This window comes from Tetrao urogallus (assembly GCF_951394365.1).
Source record: "Tetrao urogallus genome assembly, chromosome: 13".
NCBI classification, from domain to species: domain Eukaryota; kingdom Metazoa; phylum Chordata; class Aves; order Galliformes; family Phasianidae; genus Tetrao; species Tetrao urogallus.
The window spans coordinates 1,658,647-1,680,960 of record NC_136826.1 but is presented as its reverse complement, the minus strand read 5'-3'; the positions used below and the strand labels follow the sequence as shown (position 1 = coordinate 1,680,960).

The 22,314-nt window shown below is 54.0% G+C and overlaps 1 protein-coding gene across 1 annotated transcript; it reads left to right on the top strand.

The window, feature by feature from the left end:
* Positions 1 to 5,727: 5,727 nt before the first annotated feature.
* Positions 5,728 to 18,296, top strand: CD99L2 (CD99 molecule like 2; the record flags this gene model as incomplete). Its single annotated transcript, XM_079541805.1, is given in 12 exon segments — positions 5,728 to 5,834; positions 5,836 to 5,999; positions 11,390 to 11,446; positions 12,272 to 12,319; positions 12,983 to 13,078; positions 13,200 to 13,280; positions 13,836 to 13,928; positions 15,298 to 15,360; positions 16,165 to 16,191; positions 16,268 to 16,387; positions 17,815 to 17,880; positions 18,232 to 18,296. Coding segments are annotated over 12 exon segments (987 nt in total).
* Between the last annotated feature and the right edge of the window lie 4,018 nt (positions 18,297 to 22,314).

The window sequence follows — 22,314 nt, the reverse complement described above, 5'->3', positions numbered from 1 at the left end:
CCGCCTGGCTGAGCGGCCTCTGTGCTGTCAGCCATGGGGCAGCTCAGACACGTGGATCCGGGCTGGCAGCGCTCTGCACAGGGCCCAGGAGGTGGTATTCTGGGGTTCCTCCCTCCCTTGGAGCAGCAATAGCACGCAGTGTTGTTCTGCAGCCTCTCCCAGGCTGACCCATCAGCTCATGGCACAGCACAGCTGTCTGAGCAGGTCTTGTTTCTTCCCACCCACCTTCCCCTCACCTGTAAAACAGCACTAACAATATTTACTCTTCCACACAGTTGGCTCAGGACTGGGGAATGAGAACCCAATTATCACCAGTGCTGCCCCCCAAAGAGCAGCTTCATGTCCTGGCTGGGATGGAAACAGAACAAGGCCCCAACGACGGGCTCAGCTCCCAGAGCCCCGCTGCAGGAGATGGCACACATTTTGCCCTACAGTTGAAAGGTCTGAATGGGAGAGGAGCAGCTTCCTGACCACGTATCAGCTCACCCACAGTGAATTAGCACAACATTTCGTGCGTGGTTTCCAAGTGGGCCGACTGAAGGCACCTTCCTGTCCAGCTGCCGTGTGCCGCTGGCTCTGCAGCTCACGCATGCTTATGTGCAGCAGGAAAACCATTTCTAAACAATAAAATTGGCTTCCAGGACTTCTCCACTCCCCTGGGTCCCTCCAACAACGTTTGTGGGCTCTCACTACATTGTGTCACCCTCAGAGGGTTTTTTTTCCTGGTGTTGTGTGAAAGGCTGGAGCACAGCAGGAGAAAGTAATTAACTGAGCAGCCAGTAATTCCGCCATCAAATGAACAAAATGAAAGAGTAACAGAGACTTACACTTAGAGTCACCCCTAAGTGTTTCACATGACAACAGTAAGGAAAACACAGTCCAGACTGATGGCTTAATGTGCATAATATTCCAAAATCTGCAACACTCACTAACTTCTCAGTGGAAATAAAACCTTTGACATCAGAGGGAATACTGTCTGGGCACACAGTGAGGTTACTGACTGCTGGCAATGCAGGGCTGTGCTGATGGGCAGACCCCTGGCACCAAGATCACACCTGCCCAAGCAATGGCACAGTGGGGGAACAGGCACACGTGGGAGCTGATGATGCACAGAGGACAAAACTGAGGTCACACATCGCCAGACCCAGATACATCCATGCACACACAGGCATGCTGTGCAGCACAGGGGCTCTCCTTGCTGCCAGCACAGCTCACACCTGCAGTCACCTTGTGCCCGATGTGTCAGACGCTCTGTGGGGCGTGGATGCTCTTCTCATGTGCATTCCCAGGGCACACATCCTGCTCTCCTGCAAGTCTGTAACGTCGCACCTAAAGTCAGTGAAGTGTTAAAGGCTATGGGGGGCGGGGGCTGTAGAACAAGCATTATGATTGCAGCAACAGCGAGAGGGAAAGGAAAAGAGTTAAACTAAAGAAGGAAAAAAATTCAAAACTATATGAGCATAAAATGCAATCACTTCAAGCATGTGTCAAAACAGTGTCAGCTCTTTTTCTATTCATTAAGTCGGCATTTAAACACCCACCAGCTCCTCTTGCTGCTCAGCTGGGGCTCAGCTCCTCCCGGCCCGGCGTGCCGCAGGGCTCCATGCACACTGCCTGCAGGTGGGACAGCGGCAGCATGGGGAGCAGCTCCCATCGCTGTGGGGCCGGGGCTGGGAGACGGTCCTGTTTTCAGATGATGCATAATAGCAATCCTTGTATGCCCCCCACGGGCTTATAAAATGCAACGACCACCAAAGCTCAGAGTTAGAGCCATCACAGGTTCACAGAACCTATGCAGGTAACATGGGGTGTGCAGCCAGCACCGGACACCACCTCCAGCACTGGTTGGTTCTGCTAGTGGTGTTACAGCACCAGACACAGAAGTGCTTTTCCAGAGGGCTTTGAAGCTGTTACAAAATGTAATGTAAAATCACTGCCAAGTTGCAAAATGTTATGGCAGGTTAGGAAGAAAAAAACAAAATATAACTGTAAGAACGACCCCAAACTTTTTGGATTCAATATGCTTTGGTTTCCTTATTTAAAATAATCTCTATTCACTTTATGGAACTTTTCTATTAAAAGTAGAATGACTAGCAAGCAAGCAAATCCTTCCAGAAAAGAGGTGACACTGTACAAGATGGAGTGTGTATTAGGCTGAGAGCACAGTAATTTTCTAGTGACGTATGTACATGAAAGTCTGTCCATTTTCTTGAGGTTCTGGCCTCAAAGACCCTTCCCAGGGGAGGTGCGTGCCCAATTCAGCTACATTAAAGGTCTCCTTTAGGTTCAGGGACCAAGCAGACACAGCCTTCCTTCTTCCCAAGTGCCAGCGGTCAGGCTGTGCCAACAGAACCACCTTCCCCACCTTCCAGTGCCCTCTGCACCAACACGCTGACCTGCCACACAGGTCACCCTGTCCCACACAAGGGAAGGAACAAGTCAGCACCTCAGCTGCTGGCATTCCAGTCCTGCCCAAATGTTGCCACACTTCTTGGCCCAAATAAGGCTGCATTGTGCCCCATTTTATTGTGGCAAGTAATGCTGCATGCTCTCAGCAATAGGAACCAAGGTTTTGGTGAAAGGTAGTTTGTTTGTCTGAGGCTTTTTTTTTTTTCCTCCTTTATAAAATAAAATAAAATCTCACTGTTAGTAACTATGAGCATTCCTTGCCAGTCCTCAGTCAGCCAAAAAACACATGGGGTCCTTCTGAAAAAATCTCTGTTCTGTGCATGAAGTTATTAACTGCTGGGAAAGGCAGAGAGTTCTTTTGCAGCTGTTCACCAACCGCTGGACATCACCTCACACTCTGTCACCCCTCTGTGTTCTGCAGACTGCTGGAGTCTGAGAAAACGCGGAGAGCTTGGCCAGAGCAGTTACGCTGCTTCTCGAGACGTGTTTTCTTTGGGTTCGGCCCCAGGTTCTCAGGCAGCACTGTGAGTCCCTAGTGGAAAATTAAAAAAAAAAAAAAAGAAAGAGAGAAAACAGCAGGTTGTGCTGCTTTTCAGGAACCCGGAGAACAAACAGGAGTCTCTACTGCGCTGGCAGATGATGAGAGCTGACTGCAGCGCTGGACTGTTCCTCCACATGAGTCACTGAAGAAGCAAGACCCAGCCTTGCCACCAGCCTGCAGCCCCATGGCCCGGCCCCACACCCAGCTAGGGACAGGCTGTGGGCTGCAGGGTGCATCCTGTGTGCCCCACACAGAGACAGATCCATCTGGGCTGGGTCCCATTGGTGACACCCGGGTGCACCTGTGCCACAGCCTTGGTGGCTCCTGGGACCTTTTCATCAGGCCCACAGGCTGTCCCAGCAATCTGGTTACCAGAAGTGCATGCAGACTTGCACCAAGCAGCTGGTCTAACATCCCAGGTCAGGCCAGAATTATTTTTCTCCCTTTAATTTTATGATTCAACATTTTTATTCTAGAACCATGCCCCCATGCTCAGGGATCAGCAGGTACCTTCCATCAGCACACACCCCGTATCCAGCAGCCCTGGCCAGCCTCAGCACAGAACACCTCACACCACATCCCCCCAGCTGCCCTGCTCATTCCTTGACATGGGGCAGCGCCATCCCCCCGGCCCACCCCCGAGCAGGGGCAGCCAGGTTGGCAACCAGAGATGCATCTGATGCATCTGCAGAGTGCAGGTGCCCCAGGAGACTGTCCCAAATAAACACGCGCTCAGAGAATTGCCATCCCAGCACTACTCACACTTCTTTAAGAGTGTGGCTAAAGCATTTGGTTTACACAGGGTAAAGACATTTGCAGCAGCAGTTCCACACAATAGGGAATATTCATAACCACTCTGAGCACCTACTGGAAGTGCCTGGGGCCTCTGTACCATCAGGAGACTCCTTAGGGTGAGACTTAGAGCACTGCAGTTGCCAATCGCCTCTCACCTTTTGGTACAGCTGTAGTCTGTGCATCTCCTGCAGGCAGAGCAGTGACAAAACAAGCCAGTACCAACAGCCCCACACACCTGCTCTGCAGAGCCAGGCTGCAGGCTGTCAACCCCAAACTAGCAAAAGAAAGAGTTGTACTTCACAGGATCATAGAATTGTTTGAGTTGGAAGGGACCTTTAAAGGCCACCTCATTCAACTCCCCTACAACAAACAGGGACACCTAAGGCTCCATCAGGTGCTCAGAGCCCAGTTCAGCCCCATGTCTGATGAGGCACCACCATCTCTCTGGGTGAGAGTTGGCCTGTGCCAGCACCTCACCACACTTAGTGTAAAAGCCTTTATCCTTATATCCAATCTAAATCTCCCCTCTTTTAGTTCAAAACCATTTCCCCTGGTCCTGTCACAGCAGACATTTGTCACAGCTCCGTGTCTCTCCTGTGCTGAGCACTCCCCATCTGGACGCAGCGCTCCAGGTGAGGTCTCACAGCACGGAGCAGAAGGGCAGATCCCCTCCTCGCCCTGCTGGCTGTGCTGCTCTGGATGCTCCCAGGATCCATTTGGCTTTCTGGGTGTGAGGGCACAGTGCTGCTCATTCCAGCTGCCATCCACCAGCACCCCAGGTCCTCTTCAGCAGGGCTGTGCTCCATCCTTACACCCCCCAGCTTGCCCTGGTAGTGAGGGTTGCCATGACCCAGGTGCCAGACCTTGCACTTGACTTTGTTGAACCTCATAAGGTTATCCTGGGCCCACTGCTCAGCCTGTCTGAGTTTGTCTGCATGGCATCCTGTCCCTCAGGCATGTTGGCTGTGCTGCACAGCTTGGTGTCATCTGCAAACTTTCTGAGGGCACACCGTTGAGATATTAAAGAGTATCAGGCCCAGCACTGACCCCTGAGGGACACTACTCATCACTGATCTCCATCCAGATATTGAGCCATGGACCAGCACTCTTTAGGTCCAACCTCACAACCAGACCTTTGTCCATCAAACACTCCACCTGTCAAATCCATATCTTTCCAATTTGGAGAAAAAGATGTTACGGGGAACAAAGTCAAAGACCTTACTGAAGCCTGATAGGTGACATCAGTGGCTCTTCCCTTCTCCACTGATGCAGTTACTCCACTAGGTTGGCCAGGCAGGGTCTGACCTGGGAGAAGCCCCGTTAGCTGTCCTTTATCATGTCCCACTTTTCCATGTACCTCATTTGCAAACAGTATCCTAAAGCAACAGTGTTGCAGACAAAAGGTGGTTGCGGGTGGAAATGTGATTGTGGCTGTGAAATTGCTCGTGTAAAATTGTGTATGGTATTTTCACTTTCCATTACTGCTAACCGTGCAGCAGGGCTGTGCATTGCTACATGACAGCTCTGCTTTTAAAGCAGCAGTGAAATTGGTGCTTGTTATGTGTCCATCACTTACCAACGGCGACTGACTGGGGCCTGTGCGGGGCTCCCGCATCTAACAAGTTGCACATTTCACACCTCCTATTTTATCTGTGTACATTTTGCAAGGAACAGATCCTGAATCAGATTTTTACTTGCCCCAGAAGTTATTTTCCCTGCTGAGCATTTTCCCTTCCTTTTAAACACATTTTTGCTCAGAAACCAAAGCACGTTGAGATGACAGGACTTCCGAGGCAGCACGAAGAGCTGGGCAGCGCCCGTTAAGGCACCGTGGGACGGAGTACCGTCCCCCTGCGGGTCCTCCTGCTCGCTGCCAGCGCCCTCGCAAGGATCCCAGCTTCAAGCCAGTTCAGAAAGAAGCGAGGGCCCGAGGTTGGAGGAACGACCGCAGCGAGCCAACGACACGCGACGTTTGCACTGTAATGTCACTGCGGACGGTCACCCGCATCGGTGCGCGCTCCAGCTCTCGGGGCCGCGAGCCACCGCAGCCGCCGCCGGGCTCCCAACCCCGCTCCGAACGGCGCGGCCCCGCGCCCGGCACCACGCCAGCGGCCGGGATCGGCCCCGCCCCGCCCCGCCCCGCCCCGCCCGGCGGAGGCAGCGGCTGCGCCCCGCGGCAGACGCGCAGCGCCCCGAGCCATGGCCGTCCGCCGCCTGCTGGGGCTGCTGGCCGCCGCCGCACTGCTGGGCGCAGGTAGGGCGCGGCGGGATCGGGCGGCGCGGGGCTCCGCGGCGCGGTCGGAGCGCGGTGGCGGCCGCTCCCGGCCCGGGGGCCGTGGCCGCGCCGGGCCTGGGCCGGAATGGGGGCCGGACGCCCGCCTTCCCGCTGTCGGGGCCCGGTGGGACGCGAGAAAGCCGGAGCCGGAGGCTTCGCGGCAGCCTGCGGGGCCGCGGGGAGCCGGGGTGGTGCCGCCGGGCAGCGCGATCTGCGCGGGGGAACCCGCGTCCTTTTTTTGGGGATAGATATCAATGCAAAGCTTACCGCAACTCTCGTTTCCTTATTCCAGAGACAAGTTATTCTAAAAGGCTTTTTTTTTGTTTTTGTTTTTACATTGTTCTTTTAAATAGAAAGAAAAAAAAAAAAGAGCCCTTTTAAAGGCTGTGCCGATAAGACAGCCGGCGGCGATGTGCGAGGCCGCAGAAGAGAGGGCCCTGCGCTCCGCCCAGCCCCGACGTGCTGCGGGACGCGGGGCTGCAGCCGGCAGGGAGCTGGCAGTGGCGGCCCGCCGCCTGTCTGCTCGCCGCGCTGTCCGTGCGCCGTAGCGCAGCGCTCGGTGCCGGTGTGACACAGCGCTGCGGGGCCGGGCCTCGCGTCCCGTTTTGAGATTAAAGCGGCAAACCCGCGATTAGTCAGCAGTGAGGCTGCCGGCGTTCCGCGCTGCCCGCGGCCCGGCCGAACGAAAATGCCTCTCTGTGCCACCCCCAGGTGCTAGGCTGCAGGTCCGGCTCCTAAACGTTTCCGGGCCGCTGCGCATCAGCACGATCTCCGCTGCGAGGTTCCCCAGCCGCCGTCGGCGCCCGGCTCCGCGTGGACAAAGCAGCGCTCACGGCTGCCGGGGCTCCGCGGCCCCGACCCTCGCCTGGGGCTGGCGGCGGCCGAGGGGAGGGCGAGGGCGGCGGTGCGGGGCGGTGCCGTTCTGCGGGGCTCCGGCCCGGCACTGCGGGTTCTCGCTTTCTCGTCCCGCCTTTCCGGGGCAGCGCCGGAATCCCAGCGCCCGGCTGCGGGATCGCGGACAGAGCTATGGGCTGAAAAGCAGCTGGACGGGTTCTGCTCTGCAGAGCTTTACCAGAGCCAGGGCTTTGCTGGCGCGGTGCTTTAGTGCAGAGATCCGTGGCTTTTCCAGAAAGCAGGGAGGCTTGAGCTGTTCAGGTTTGGCCTAGTGCTTGTCTAGGTGTTGCAGAACGCAGCTGAACAGAGGCTGCCCGCACTGCTGGGCCTCTTCTAAGTCTCCTGTCCATAAGCCTGCATGGATAGCACTGACGTGCTGTCATGGAAAGGTGGCACATCTGATCGCTGAGGTCACTGCACCCACGGAGAGCACGAGGTTATCCCTGGCAGACCTGTCAGAAAGGACATGCACAGATAAGAAAAACCTGGAGAGAATCTGATTGCAGGTGAGCGGTGGCTTGGCACATCAGTGGAGCTGCAGCACGGGCTGGCGGTGTTCTGCATCCCACCCTGCATCTCACACAGCCTTCAGTGCCCCCTCACGGCCCCAGAGCTGGTGATCATGGCTAAAGTGTTGCACCCACCTGTGGGGACAGTCGGGGTGGGAGCGTGGCGCAGCGTGGCTCCGCTGTCGTGCAAAGTGTTTACGTTTGCAAACAGCATTGGTTATAAGACGTGGTTATGTTACTGAATTTATCATTGGTAGATATCGGTAGCATTGCGTTTAAGGAATAATTTTTACCTTGATGGTCTTTGGCAAAGTGGGAGAAGCTTTTGTTAGAAGTTATCTCTGATCTTGGAACAAATCTGTGTTAATTAAATGTGCTGTGCCCAGATATTTGTGAGCGGAGCTTTGGACGCAGTTGATTTCCGTACCCCTGTCTGCAATTTTAGAGCTTTTCTTCTCTGAGCCCAGTGACAGCGTGCTCAGAAGTGGCCATCTAACTTTTGGTTAGTTTCTCTATACAAAATTGTCATTTTTTCCCTGGCATCTGTTGCCCGAGTGGACAGCAGCACTGAGCTGAAGGAACTGTCAGCCGTGCTCTGCTTGAAGACCAGTTTGTTTCTTCTTAGAAAAATATCTCCTGGAGGTTTGAGACTCCAGTGTTGTGGTTAGCTCGGGGAAACCAGGCCTTGGTCGTGCTCTTTGCTTCCACAGTTCAGGCTGAGAGAGGTGAGAGGCTCAGTGCTGCACTTCTTGTGGCTCAGTGAGCCTGTTTGCATATAGCTCAATCATTTCCTGCCCCATGAATAGCAAACCGCTCTGGTTACGTAGGTGGCGTCTGTGGCAGTAGGTGACTAAACCAGGTCCTCCACATTTCCTCATCTAGAGAAGTAGTTCATGTCAGGCTTAAACAACTGCATTCTGTTCCCTTAAAACCATGGAAGACGGAGCAGCAGCAGGACAGAGGGGATGCTGTGGAGGGAGGCAGATGGAATTAGGGGGCAGGAAGGCAGTGGGAGAGACTGGGTCTGGAATAACACCTGCCATGTCCCCAGCACTGAGGCAGGGACGTGTCTCACAGGTGCAAGAGCAGGCTCATTGCTCTCTACAGCTCCCTGGAAGGAGAGTGTGATGAGGTAGGGGTTGGCCTCTGCTCCCAGTATCAGTGATAGGATGATTGGGAATGGCCTCAAGTTGTGCCAGGGGAGATTGATGTTGTACTGAGGGACGTGGTTTAGTGGGAAATACTGGTGGTAGATGGACAGTTGGACTGGACAACCTTGTAGGTCTTTTCTGACCTTGGTGATTCTGTGATTCTGTGATGCTGAAGGCTGTGCCCCTCTCTCTGTGTCCCATCTGCCAGCATCATCCGAATCAGTTTCCAGAAGCAATCCACTTCCCCCGGCACAACAAGGCAGGAGCAGTTCCATGTGAGGGACTGGCTTGTTCTCCACGTAATTCCCTGTTTACCTACTTTAACTACAGCACCTCCTCTTGGTCTCTATCTGATGAGAGCAGTCTCCCAGCAGGGAATCAGGTGTTGTTTAATATCCTGCTTTGGTTTTATTCGGGCTCCTGCATCCCTGGCTTTGCCATCCCTTATTCTGTGTCAGACTAGGAATGAACAACTCTGGTGCCACAATTTGTCATCTGGTTGGTGAGCAGGCACCTCTGCCCCTGGGCAAACCTGGAGTCATTGCTGTGTGTGTAAGCAGAAATCAGATCGGTGATCTGAGCACTGAGCACAGCCTGTGGTGACCCACTGTGCCAGGGGAAATGTGTGGGCAGCCCTGTGGTTTGTGCCCTGTGTGCAGAGGAAGAGGAACTCTCTGTGTTTCCTGAGCATCACTAGGAATGGCAAATGCCTGAGCTGGGTCCGTGCTTCCTGCAGGTGCTGGGGTGATGATTCCTGCTGCCTCTGCCCTGGGAGGCAGGTTTGGGAATGGGCAAAGCACAGCGTGTGTCAGGAGCCCCACGCCACTGGCTTCAGAGCGATGAGCCTGAATCGGCACGGACAGCTTGCTGTCCACTCACAGTGTGGTGATGGCAGGGAGCCCTGGGGCTGTCTGACCTTAAGCGTGGGCTGGGTGCTGCAGCTCCCATGGGGTCTGCAGGTCCCGCTGCCCCTATGGGTGCTGGTGGTGCACCAGCAGGTGGGACGCAGCCTCTATCAGCCTCTCTGCAAAGAGAAAGTCTTCATTATGCAAATTCTCATCTTAAAGCTTTATTCATGTGCTTCCTGTCAGGCTTTCCTTTAATCTCAAGAGCAAGATTGCTTGGAATTACCATACTCTTGTTAATTGCATGAAAAAAAAAAAAAATTACAGCAGAGGTTGTTTTTGCCTCAATCAGTAGTGATTCTGATTAGTACTTCTGGAAATCAGAATGCTTCCCTGGGTGCGGAGGCTCGGCCGCAGCAGGCACGGGGCAGCGGGGCAGCAGGGCAGCAGGGCACATCTCCCCTCAGCCCCCTCCGTGGGCTCCCGGCTCCTCGGGCGGCCGCAGGGCCGGTGCTGCACGGGGCGGTGCTGAGCCGCGCTGGGAGCGGAGGGCGGCACGCTTCTTGTGGCGCAGCCGGTGCGCTGCGCGTGAGCTGCGGTGCTGTGCGCTGAGCTCTGCCAGGCTGCGAGGCTTAATTAGATCGTATGTAATCGTATGGACGAAAAGGCTGACGAGCACAGCCGTACGCTCGAGCTGCCTGCCGCAGAAACAATGAAGGAGGACACACGGGGGTGCGATGCTCTCTGCCCCCAGCCTGCAGCCGGCTGTGATGGAAGCACCCGGCCCAGCTCGGGACACCGCAGTGCCCGGCCCTGCCCGGCCCGGCAGCGCTGCCCTTTGGGAGCTGATGTTTCGGGTCGCCGCATGGAAGGAAAGTACGGCAAACAGGCCCTGTGCCCGCTTTCCCTGCCGGCCAGCAGCCGCGGGATGCCCGGGCGGGTCGTGACAACGACACAGAGCCCGCGCACGGGGCTGGGGCTGCGGTGCACCGAGTGCGCCGCGTCCCGTGGGGAGGCTCACGGCAGCACGGGGACGCTCGTCGGGGCGGGCCTTGCCCTGCTGCCGCCTGGGATTCCCTGGAGCACGGCTCGGCTCCCGGAGCTGCCGGGCCGCACGCAGGGCATCGCGTCGCAGCTCAGGCGCCGCTTTCCGTGAAAGTTTTCGGCCGACTCGCGGCTGGCAGCCTTCTGGTGGGCGCTGCCTCGCGGCTGCCATTGTCCTTGTCGGGAGGGCCGTAAATGTATTCATGAAGCGCGCCGGAGCTCAGGTGGCGGCAGCTAAATCCATTTAGTGATAGGAATGAGAGGAAAGCCATTTTAATGTTCTCTCGCAGCGCCGCAGCGCTTAGCAAACCCAAAGGATATTAATTACTCAGCATGCTCCGAGATGTAAAAGCATGAATTTATCAAGACAAATACATTCAGAACGAGGGTAAGTCAACAGTAATTAACGCGGTGCAGGAAGAGGAGGAGCGGCAGGGCAGGCCGGGCTGGGCGCTGGCGGAGCTGCGTGCCCCTCTCGGGGGCGTCGAGGCAGCGGCGTTCCCACATCGCGTCCCGCTGCCGTGGGGCTGCCTGGCGCAGCTCTGCCTGTTCACCGAGTTTGTTTGCACCGAGTCTGAAGTCTGCACAGTGCTCAGCAAACGCACAACTGCAGCTGTGGGTGAGTGGCAGCCAGAGAGATGAATTGGTGGGCGCCGCTTGACAAGTTTAAGCGTGGCGTGTGTTTTTATACCGTATCCATTAGGGCAGACAAATGGAAAATCCAAAGCTGACTGCTCTGCAATCCAACAGTCACGGGTTTGGGTTTGGGTTGCTGATGTCTTCCTCGTCGCTGGTGATGGGTCACATTTAGCAAAAAGCCCTCTAAAACCAAAGCACTTTGAGCACAGGCACCTGGCCAGGCTGCGTGTGGAGGTGACTGACGTCGTGTGCAGTGAGTAACTCCTGTGCTGCTTCTTTGTCCGCAGGTTGTGGGGATGACCCAGGGGAATTCAGCCTAGAAGATGCCCTCGGCCCCGTATGGCGTAAGTCAAATTCATTCACCCCTTACAAAATAAGGGAAAAATAAGAAGTAATAGGTGCAACGTGTCCACTGGGATCTCTCGGCAAGGTGGCAGAGGATGCAGTCTGGCCCCAGTCCCCTGGCAGAGCTGCCTGCGCCCACGGGAGCCGCTTGTGAGCCCCGTGCCTGCTGCTCTGTCCCAGGGCGCAGATCGCAGGGGCTTGGCAGCACATGGGTGCAGCAGAAGCACTCCAGCATTCAGATGGAAATTAATAGGAATGGAGCGGCCACAACTCTTGCTCATAATTTATTCATATACTTCATAAAGCTAACCACTGTTAATGGATAATGGTTTGCGGGGAAAATAAAAATTACAACAAAATAAATAAAACCACCTCCCGAAGCCGATGGCAGCTTGTTTTGCCCTGCGAGCAGTCAGGCCCTGAGCACTGGGGCGTCTGCAGAACTGCTCCAACAGATGGGGAGCTCCGGTATGCGGCACAGTGCTGGGAGCTGCTGTCAGTGCAGTGGCTGGTGGGCAGGGGCTAGCCAAGCATCAGCAGCTTGCTGCTGCTTCCTCTCTGCTCTGTCTCCTGGAGTTGTCCCCTGGAGGAGTTCTCTGCTTGGCATCTGCCCCAGCCAAGCTCTGGGCTGGACCTGCATGGGGCTCCCCTGGGCTCCCACTCTGTGCAGTTGCAGCTGTGTCACAGGGACAAAGGCAGGACACAGAGCTCTGGCTGTGATGCTGGTGGACTCATCCACCAACTCCTAGCCTTGTGTTCTCGGGGCAGAGGTAGTGTTTCTGGTGATGCCCATGGCTAACATGTTACTCCTCTTTCTATCACAGCCACACCTAAGAGACCCAGTAAACCGGCCGGTGGGACAGGAGGGAGAGGTGAGATGTTCTTGGCACGTGTTGTTTCAGCGAGTGTCGGCCGTGTACTATTGGCAGCAGCTTGGGTGCCAGAATCTTGGTTGGCGGTGAACCACCTTTTGGTTGGCAATAGGCTGTGCTGCAGTGGCTGCTTTTGCTGCCTGAGCTTCCCCTGCCTGCACTGCTTGATGGTGCTTTCTCCACCATCACAGTGCAGCCGCTGTGTCCCTTGTGTCTTCTCTCTCCATTGGCAATGCTGCACACCTGTAAATGCACTATTGAGGTTTCTGTCTGTTTTGAAGGCAGCCAACATGAGAACATTTATGGCCACAGCTGAGTTCTGCACGCTTTGCAGTATTGTAATGGATTTGACACAGGTCACGGCCGAGCTGCACCGGCTGGCTTTGATCCTGGGGAAGAGCTTTTGCTCCAGGACGTCCCTGGCTTTCACCAAACAGTGCCAGGCATTTTCCCATCCAGGGAAAACCACCTCCGATGGTGGGGGGTCGGATCCCTGGCTGCGCGGATCCCTGGCTGCCTGGATCCAAGCTCCGGCCGCACTGGAGGATGCTCATGCCCGGCCCTGGCCACGTATCCCTGCTCACACGCCGAGCAGTGCCATGTCCCGGGGGCTGCCCACACAGAGCCCCAGCACTCAGGCTCACCTGTCTGCTCTCTCTACAGACTTTGACCTAGCTGATTACTTCGACAACCCAGTGGAGCCCACCAACAAGCCTGCCAGGCCCACTGCCAGGCCCTTCCCACGGCCGGGGAAGCCAGGTGTGTCTCCCGGCCCGTGGCTGCTCTGTGGGAGCTGGGGCTGCGTACAGCCGGGCCCTTGTTGGGTGCACCTTTGGGAGGGTAACAGCATTTTGTTCTCTCCCCTCCGTGGCACTTTCAGACAATGGCTTTTGGGATGTCATCCGCACCACCACCACCAAGCGGCCAAAAACAACGCAGACCCCCCGCAAACAGAACCCAGGTGAGTGCAGCTGCCCAGCCACGCTGTGTCCAGCCCCACTTTGTTCAGGTGAGAGCTGCAGAGGCCCCAGAGTAACCGTGCCATGCAGGAGCGCAGACATACCTGTGGTGGTGGGCTGTGCTTTGTCAAAAAAGTGCTCCCAGGCTCAGCATCAACTTCAGGTGAGATGAAACTTATTTATGAGATAGCAAGCGGGTTGAGATGGTCAGGCTGGCTCCGTTCCACATTTTTAGCTGTTTTTTAGCAAAAGCAGTCTGAAGCTGTTCTGTTTGAGCTGAGCTCCTGACCTACTGCACTCCTGAGGGTGCCAGCTGCGTTCTGCAGAGACAGACACCTGCTGCAGGGCAGGGCAGTGCGGGACAGCCTGACTGCCAGTGGGCCCGTCCTGCTGCCTGCTCTCCCATCTGATCTGTCTGTTGTCAAGCACATGAGCCACTACACAGGGCGATTCCTGCATCTGCTGCAGCAGCAGCACTGGACAGGAGCGTTTCCTGGACTGATTACTTGTCAGCATCAAGGAGATTGCTAGAGCTGCTAACCCATCTTGTTTTACAGGGAAGAATCCTTTGGATCTGGACTTGGCTGATGCCCTTGGAGATAGGGACGATGCGAGGGATGGCAGGCAGCCGGCTGTGAGGCCGGAGGAAGGTACATAGGTTTCCCTCTCCCTGCTGTTCTCACTACTGTGTGTTTCTGGGCCCTGTGGGAGCCCCCCAGCACTGGAGGCTCACTGCGGGGCACCCCCCCCATTAAACGGTAGATCGCTGCCAGAAGCTGGGGGTGAGCAGAAGCGGATCATGCCTTGTCTGGGGCTGAGGGGGTTCTATTGCGTTCCCCTCGTCCCCGTGCCCAACGGCTGTTTTACTGAGTGCTGTTGGGGTTTGCAGTCATAGCCAAGATGTGAACCCAGGGCAGGCTCGGTCCTGGCACAGCACGTGCCGAGGGCCAGGGACTTTTTTTCCATCTCTGAAATGCTCCGGTGAATGCGTCATTTGTCTGCAAGGATTGCTCCCTTGAGCACTGCTGCTAGAAAACAGACTTTGCACGGGTAGTTTATGGATGTCGAGATGGCTGTATGCCCTCCTCACACTTGTAATTAATAGCCAGGTACTTTATTAGGCTGTACTAACTAGGTGACTTGTCTGCACTTTTGGGGTCTACACTCCGACTGGAAGGCAGGAGCTGTTGGGTGCTGGAATGCAGCACCGTGGCCAGCTGGCTCTGTGGCACATGGCCACACACTGCCCCAGCATCGCAGAGGGTTTCATCTCTGCAGGTTCTGTTCTTGCTTTTGTTTTGTTTCTTTAAAGTTTACACTCATTACTAAGCCCATAAACCACTTTTTTTTTTTTTTTTTTGGTGAGCTGGTGAGTGTCTCCCAGGCTGGAAGGGCAAAAGTTCAATGGCTCCATTAATGCCACTGCCGGCTCCCACTCCATGTTCCTCTTTTCTTTCAGGCAAGATGTAGTCAGTTATTACCTCTTTTATGAGCTTAAAAGAAGGTAATTTGGGGTTGAAGATTCTGCTAACTCTGTCATTGTGAGGGAGGGGATCTGCCCATTGACCCTGATCTGTTCTTGCTCATGGAGCAGCTGGAGCCACTGGTGGGAACATGCTGGGCCATGGTGCAGCTGCTCCTGCTGCACAAAATGCCCAGCAGAGCCCCTCAGAAAATCCACAGGGTTTGTAGGGGACACCGAGGGGAACACGGCAGCCTCAGCCTTCCTGTGGGCAGTACTGCTGGCAGCTGCTCTGCCAGCCACATGGTGCTTGGGAGGGTTCAGAACCCCCACAGCCCTATTCCCAGCCCCCCACGCTCCCTGGAAGCACCCATAGATGCTGTGACAGGGAGAGAAACCAGGCTCTCTGGCCCCTTGCACCCTGAGCAGACCTGCACTCTTTTTACTTCCCATTCCACTCGTTGCTTTCTGGTGGCTGCAGCACTCACCCCTTGGAGGGCAGCAGTAGGGATGATTTCTTTTTGCTCTCCAATCACAGTTTGTTGTTATTTTTCAAGGATTTTCGGACAGTGACCTGGAAGGCATTGTGGATGATGGCTACAGCCCTGACAAGAAGAAAGGTAGGGAGGGCCCACGGGCGGGTTGGTGCTGCCAGCATGGGGCAGAGATGGCCATGCTGCAGGGACCCTTGAGGGCATCTCCCCATGGCAGGGAGACCCCACAGTGGGTCTGAGGGGATTGGCAGGGACGCTTGCTGTCCTGGTAGCAGTGGTTGGCACTGGTGGCCCTGGGCCAGCCAGCCCACGCTACAGCTACCAGCAGATGCCAGGTTGTCCCTCAGCACCTGGCAGAAGGAGTACGGCTGTGGGGTTGGAATGGTGCTTCTTGGCCCTCATCCCCTGCTGTGCTGACCCCGTGGGGCTGTCACCCCGCTCCTCATGGACACTGTCCCTCCTCTCAGGATGCGACCGCTGGTTTCAGGAACAGGAAACAAGCTGCGCTTGGCTCAGCCTGCACAGAGAGCCATGGTATTAAATATTAAAGGCAGTCGAGTTAGAAATGGCGAACACCACCAGCCCGGTCGACATTTAATGAATCACCGTGCCAAGGACAAACCGCACTGAAGGCATTAATACAGTGCTGACCTGCTTCTGTAATGCGGGATTTAAGCAGCTAGCTCAGAGCTGCAGCTTCCAGCAGCAGCCATTTCTCCCAGCTCCAGCTGTGCGCAGTTGTCCCAGCGTCACATGCAGCTGCTCCGGTGTCACATATACACACCCCCATGTCACGTACAGGTATGGCAGCTCGCAGCTCAGGCAGCTGCCCCCTCTGATGGCACAAGGATGCCACACTGCGATGAGGAGCTCAGAGCGGGGTGGGGGTTGTGTGAGGGCCGGGCTGCTGACGGGTCTTTTCTCTCGCAGGATCTGGAGGCAACACTGACAGCCAAGGTAGGGCCATGGGGGCTGCGGGGGGAGCGGGGCCTGGGAACCTCCCCACCACTCAGCGCCTTTCTGTGCCCTGCAGACAACCGGGTGGAAACGGGCACCATCGCCGGCATTGCCAGTGCCCTGGCCATGGCACTTGTGGGGGCTGTCTCCAGCTACATATCCTACCAGCAGAAGAAGTTCTGCTTCAGCATCCAGCGTAAGGAGCCCCGGGTGGGGGTGGGAGAGCTGCCGGGTGGAGGATTGCAGAGTGGGACTTGGTGTGTGGGGACAGCCCTCCAAGTGAAGGCAAACCATGCATTGTCTGCCAGAGGGACTGAGAACGCATTGGCAGCGTTGGTTGTGGCATCCCACCCGGCTGCCCTCGATTCCAGTTTGTACTGAAGTTCTAGCACACCCGGCATGGCAGCACTCAGCAGCAGCTTTCAGACCACACTGTCTGCTGTCAGCCTCCAGCCTCCATCAGACTGCTCTGGCCATATGGGACTGGTGAAGGGTGAAGGAGTTATGCTTGGCTTTCCAGTTGATGAATCGATTGAGGCATGGGAACTAAGGAGTGTTGGTGGGTGTGATGTTGCTGCAGTTGCAGTGCTGTGGTGATCAGCACCTGCTCTTCTGCTCTGGGCCAGCCCCCAGCAGAAGTGTTCCCTGAGAGCCCCGGTGAGGTAACAGCTGTTTCGTACCCTCTCTGCGCCTGGCCTTTGGGAAGGGTCAGTGGGGAGGGCTGTGCACAGCGCTGTGGGGGACTTACAGGGGCACGTAGCCCTGCTGTGGATAAGGGTGGGTGCAGCCAAAGGGCAGAAGTGCAGGCAGCTGGGAAAGGCTGCCTTCAAAGAAATCCCATGAATTCTCGTGAGAACCTCGTGTGCTCTGGGGAAGGGTGTCTGGGGGCTGGAAATTTGGGTGGGAATCATGTTATTTTCCCAGTTGTGTCTCAACAAACAGGAGTGTTTTGGTAAATTAGATCAGCGGGGAGAGTCAAGTGAATGTGATGGAATGAAACTCCCTTGTATATTCCCTCCACTTAAATGATATTTTGGTAAGAATAAATAATTTTAAGAAAAGAGAGTAAAGGCTTTGATGAGGGGAAAGCTGAGATGCACAAAGTCCCAGAAAGGCAGCAGGAAATTAAAGTTAATTATAAAGGAGGATTAATTTAAGCCATCAGACACGGCATGCTGAGCTAATGTCAGGCCTTAGACTCCTTGCAATGCATGACAGCAATCTGCAAGCCGTCAGCCACTGCAGAAATGGCTTTTCTCTGAAGAAGCAGAATGGCACTGGGTGTTATCCCAGCAGCATGCGTGCCTGGGGACAGCAGTGGGCCCACTGTGTGCCCTTGCCTCACGGCCATGCCCTCCTTCCTGGGGCTGATGCAGGAGATTTGGCTGGAGCTCGCCCATCTGAGCCAACCTCTGTGGTGGCTCGAGAACACAGCACAGCTTTCTCAGCACCAGTCATGGTTTACCAATGTTGCTATTGCTGCTGTTAATGCAGAGGAGTTTGCAAAATTGTAGTCTTAGCTTTCAAAACAGACAGGCTCGTTACCACAGGTTTTAAGGCATCAAAGCAAACAATTTCTGCTTTCTAACCTCCCATCTCACTCTCTTTATTGTTGCTTCTCAGAGGGACTTAATGCCGAATACGTGAAAGGGGAGAACATGGAAGCTGTCGTAAGCGAGGAGCCGCAAGGTGAGGCCTGGCCACAAGGGCCATGGGGAGCTCTGGGAGCCGCCCGGTGGCTCTGGGAAGGCTCCGCTCGGGTTGTGCTGCAGCTTTTTGTGTAACAGCCACCGTGATGCTTTTCCTGCTTTATTACACACCAAGGGTGAGACACCAAGGCTCTCATCCTGCAAATGGCAGCAGTCGATGTTGAGCTCTGATGTTTTCAGCCACCAGAAGCGTGCTCCTTCCTTCAGCCGCAGATAAGGGAGGCTGCTGTAAAGGCTGAGGTTGGGTACAGCCGGGCGGCGTTTGGCACCTGTTGCTCGCACTCACTCAGCTGGGTGCTGTCGCACTAACGGCTTTGATTTTCCTCCCCAGTTAAGTACTCAGTGCTGGAAACGCAGTCGGCAGAACCGCCGAAACACGACGGTGCGAAGGCGTGAGGGCACGGCCCCCAGCCGCTCTGCTGGGAGGAACCCGCGGCAGCAAACACTGAGATCTCGCCTGCCTGTAATTTAGCTATTTATTTCATTTGAATCCAAAGCTGTTTGACGTGTCCTTAGGCTTGAACTGGCTTCTTACTGCTCTAGGCTTTAGGGTTAGGATGGCAGTATGTGTTTGTTTTTTGTAATATGTTTACATGGAAGGAATACTGCAGGTTTGACTGCAAGTTGTATTCAAACCAACAGCAGGTGCTTCAGCAGCAATCGCTGTGGGTAAAGGACGAGGTCTTTTGCAAGGACTGCTTACAGGTGTGAGGACAGCAAAGTGCCTGTTATTTGCAACCCAAAGCAAACCAGCCACCTCCCTCGTCAGTCTCCTGTGCCACAGTGCTGCTGCCAAGGCCTGCCCTCGCCGCCTTGGTGCTGCTTCCTCCTCCCTCCCCAGCCCTCTCGTACTGATGCCAAGATGTGGGGACAGGCACTTCGTGATGCGTTTTGCCAAAGCAATGGGAAGCAAAGTGGCTGCCTAGCGCAGAAGGAACTCCCAGTTTAGATGTAGCCCTGAAATACTTGCATTTTTTAAAATGTTTTGCAAATCCCAGATTGTGCAAATGTGCGTGGACTGCCAAAGCACTTCCTTTGATTCAGAGCTGTCAGGCAGATGTGACTGCCACAAGGCCTTGCCATGATCCAGGAGGTCCCTCTGGCTCCAGCCATTCTGACCTTGTATCCCACAGCAACCTTCGAAAGGAAACGGCCCAGCCACGTTTTAAGTACTTTGTAACAGCTACGCAGTTCTTTGTGCTCTTCTCAACACTTGCATTTTTAAAGCCTTACTCTAGCTCTAGCAGAACAACTGCAGCATTTTGTAAGGGAGACGAGTTCTAACGATACGTGGTGCCTCGCGTATCCAGAGCACTAATAGCAGTATTGTAGACTAACTGTCACTACTTCATTGTACAAAAGTGAGTGGGTTAGAAAAAATAGTTCTCAGCTGTTCTGAGACTGTAAGTCTCTGCTCCTGTGTAATGAGCAATAGCAAGAGAGAGAATGGCCTCATGCTGTGGCGGGGGAGGGTGAGGTTGGATGTTAGGAAATACTTCTCTGAGAGAGTGCTCAGGTGCTGGGTGGGCTGCCCAGGGAGTGGTGGAGTCACCGTCCCTGGCCGTGTTCAAGAAACGCGTAGATGCTGTACTGAGGGACATGGTTTAGTGGTGGTAGGTGGATGGTTGGACTGGGTGATCCTAGAGGTTTTCCAACCTTGGTGATTCTGTGATTCTAAGACAGATGCAGAACACACTCCCTGCATTTGTGTACTCAAAGTGTCAGATATTTTGGGGAAATGATGGTTGGAGAATTCTGCTGGGCACAGGCAGGAGCTCTGATGCTAGGAAAGCCATGTTCCCAGGCTCAGGCTGTGCTTGTCCCTTTCCCACACCATCACCTGGCTTTCCTCTCTTAGCTGAATGGGTTTGAAAGCTGTAGCATGAAAAATGCTTTTACAAAATGATTGTACAGGAGGTGTCACAACACTGTATTGATGAGCACTAGGAGTCATTTTAGATTAGATCAGGCAAATATAACCCCATTTCTCTTAGCTGCAGACTGTCTGCATGTTTCCATGACGCTCTGCACACCCAGTGGATGGGACAGGGGGTGCTTAGGATTGCTTACAGGCCATAACCTTTAGGAAGTGGTTACAGCAGGACACAGAAGAAACACACACGTAACTCACAAGTACTTCCTCAGTTTAACTGAGGAAAAACAGCCCTTTTAGAATCCAGAAGCAGACAGCACTTAAAAGTGCTTCTTTCCCTCAGGCCTTTCATACGACTTCAGTGAAAACGTACGCCTTAATGCAACTTCAAGGTTTGGGGTAGGTGGAAAAATGTAAACACGCAGTGAAAGGGATGACATTGTCAGAAGTTTACAGTAAGAGAATTAAAAATCTCTCTCTGGGACTTAGGATGGGAAAATACTGACAATACTGCAGATAAGAAAATCTTGTCCCCAAAGCCGTGATGTGCTGAGCGCCAGCTGAGGCTCCCCTGGCTTCATGCAGTCTGCTTCCTCCTCTGTCTGCCTGGCAGATGGGTGGGAGATGGGGGGAGCTCAGACCTCGCCCCTTACTTCAGGCATTACAGCGATGTAACGCCCAGCTGTATTTTCCTGGCAGTGAAGCAAGTGCTGAAAGAAGGGACGCAGCGCTCGCCTCTGTAGCCATCTTCATTTCACTGGTACCCATTCACTTTAATTCTGTGAACGTGGCATTTGTAAAATTCTTGCACTTTAATTCTGTGAACATGGCATGAACTTTCTTGTCCTGTACTTAAAGAGGCAGTGAAACAAGTGGAATACCAGGACATTATTTGTTTCCCCAAGTCCCAAAGCGTACACAGAGCTGACTTGAGAGCTCATGGGAGGTTTGCTGTGGGCTCTTTGCTCATGACATCTCACATCTCCAGCTTTGCTAAAGCTCTTTCTCACAGCATGGTTCAGAAAAGCTTTCACAATTACATAGAAAGCAGAACTGAAGGGACTTAACCAGCTCCTATCCCACTGTTTACCAATTGCTTGCATTTTCCTTTGGCTGTACCATAGCAGGTTCTTCATTTTAGAATACTGTGCCATTGACTCCTTCAGTTCAGAATACCCTGTTGTGAGTTTCAGATTCTTTGTGGTGCTTTAATAAACTCAGTCATTTTCTCGCGGCCTCATTAAGGAATCCCAGCAAAGTGCTGCTCTGCCCTTGTTCACTACTCATTTGTTGTAGCAGTGGAATTTCTCCACTGTACCATTTCAGATCCTGAAAAAGCAAAACGATGAGACAGGGTAAGGCCTTCACATTTGGTTCTGTAGTAAAAGTGAACAAATGAAGTTCAGAAACAAAATTCTTGTGAAAGTAGAGAGTTATATCTTGTGAGTGAAATCCTTATCCAAAAGCAAAGCATATTGCTGACTGCTGCAGAAGCAGTGTATAGCAAATGAAGGCTGAATGTTCTGCTGTGAGAAGACTTAATTCTGCCAACACTGACGTATGCATGTAAGGGTCAGCGGGGGGAAAAGATGAGAATCTGACTTTTGGAAAACATTAAAACAAACTGTCTACTAAGGCATTTTGGACATTGTTTTCTGTGTTGCAAGTCAACTGCAAATGGCACACCATAGCTTTCTATGCGTAACCTCTTCTACAACGACACTGGAGACTTCAGTAAGAAAACAGTGGAAGGAACACCCCTCCCAATGCATCCCAAAATGTCTTTGTGGGGAAACACGCATCATTAAGGGACCGTAATGCGATGGCAAAAGTTAAAGGACGTAAGCACACACGTGGTCATCCCTCTCCTCCTCAGGCCCCTGAGCTCAGGCACTGCAGTGCTCTGCTGACTGCACTCACTGCTGTCAGCCTGTTGCACCACTGCAGGTTTACATTTTCACAACCAGTGAACGGATCTCCAATGCAATGTAAACGAAGGTTCTGTGTAACAATGCGTTGCTTAGCCTGACAGGTTTCAAACCACCTCCTTCTCCCAACTCCTGGTAGAAATAAAATCCCTTCTTCCCAACTGCACATGGTTGGCCTGGCAGTCAAGAGCTGCCTGAGGTAGGATATCCAGATGGGATCTCTCAGCACAAGAGCAGCACTCCTTTTTGCATCTTCTGCTACGAGGTATCCTCAGCTGGGCAATATTCTGAATCGCCCGCTTTACCCTGTCCTCAAACCACCCAACTGCGAGCTGCTGATGGCTTATTTATTTCCAGTCCCGAGGAACCAGCCATTCCTGGCACTGCTAAATACAGCACGTGGCTTAATACAGCTTTTCTTTCAAACCAGGGGAGAAGTCACTTTCCTTGTTTCAAGCACTAACTGCTTGCAGGGGCTGCCTGTGCGGGGAACAAGAAGGGGTGGATAAGGCTGCTCACCAGCTTCAAAAGCCGCCTTCCATCTTTCTGACACCGAAACACTGACACTTATCTACAGAGGAGGAGGAAGTGTAATTAAGCCCTGAAACAGGAC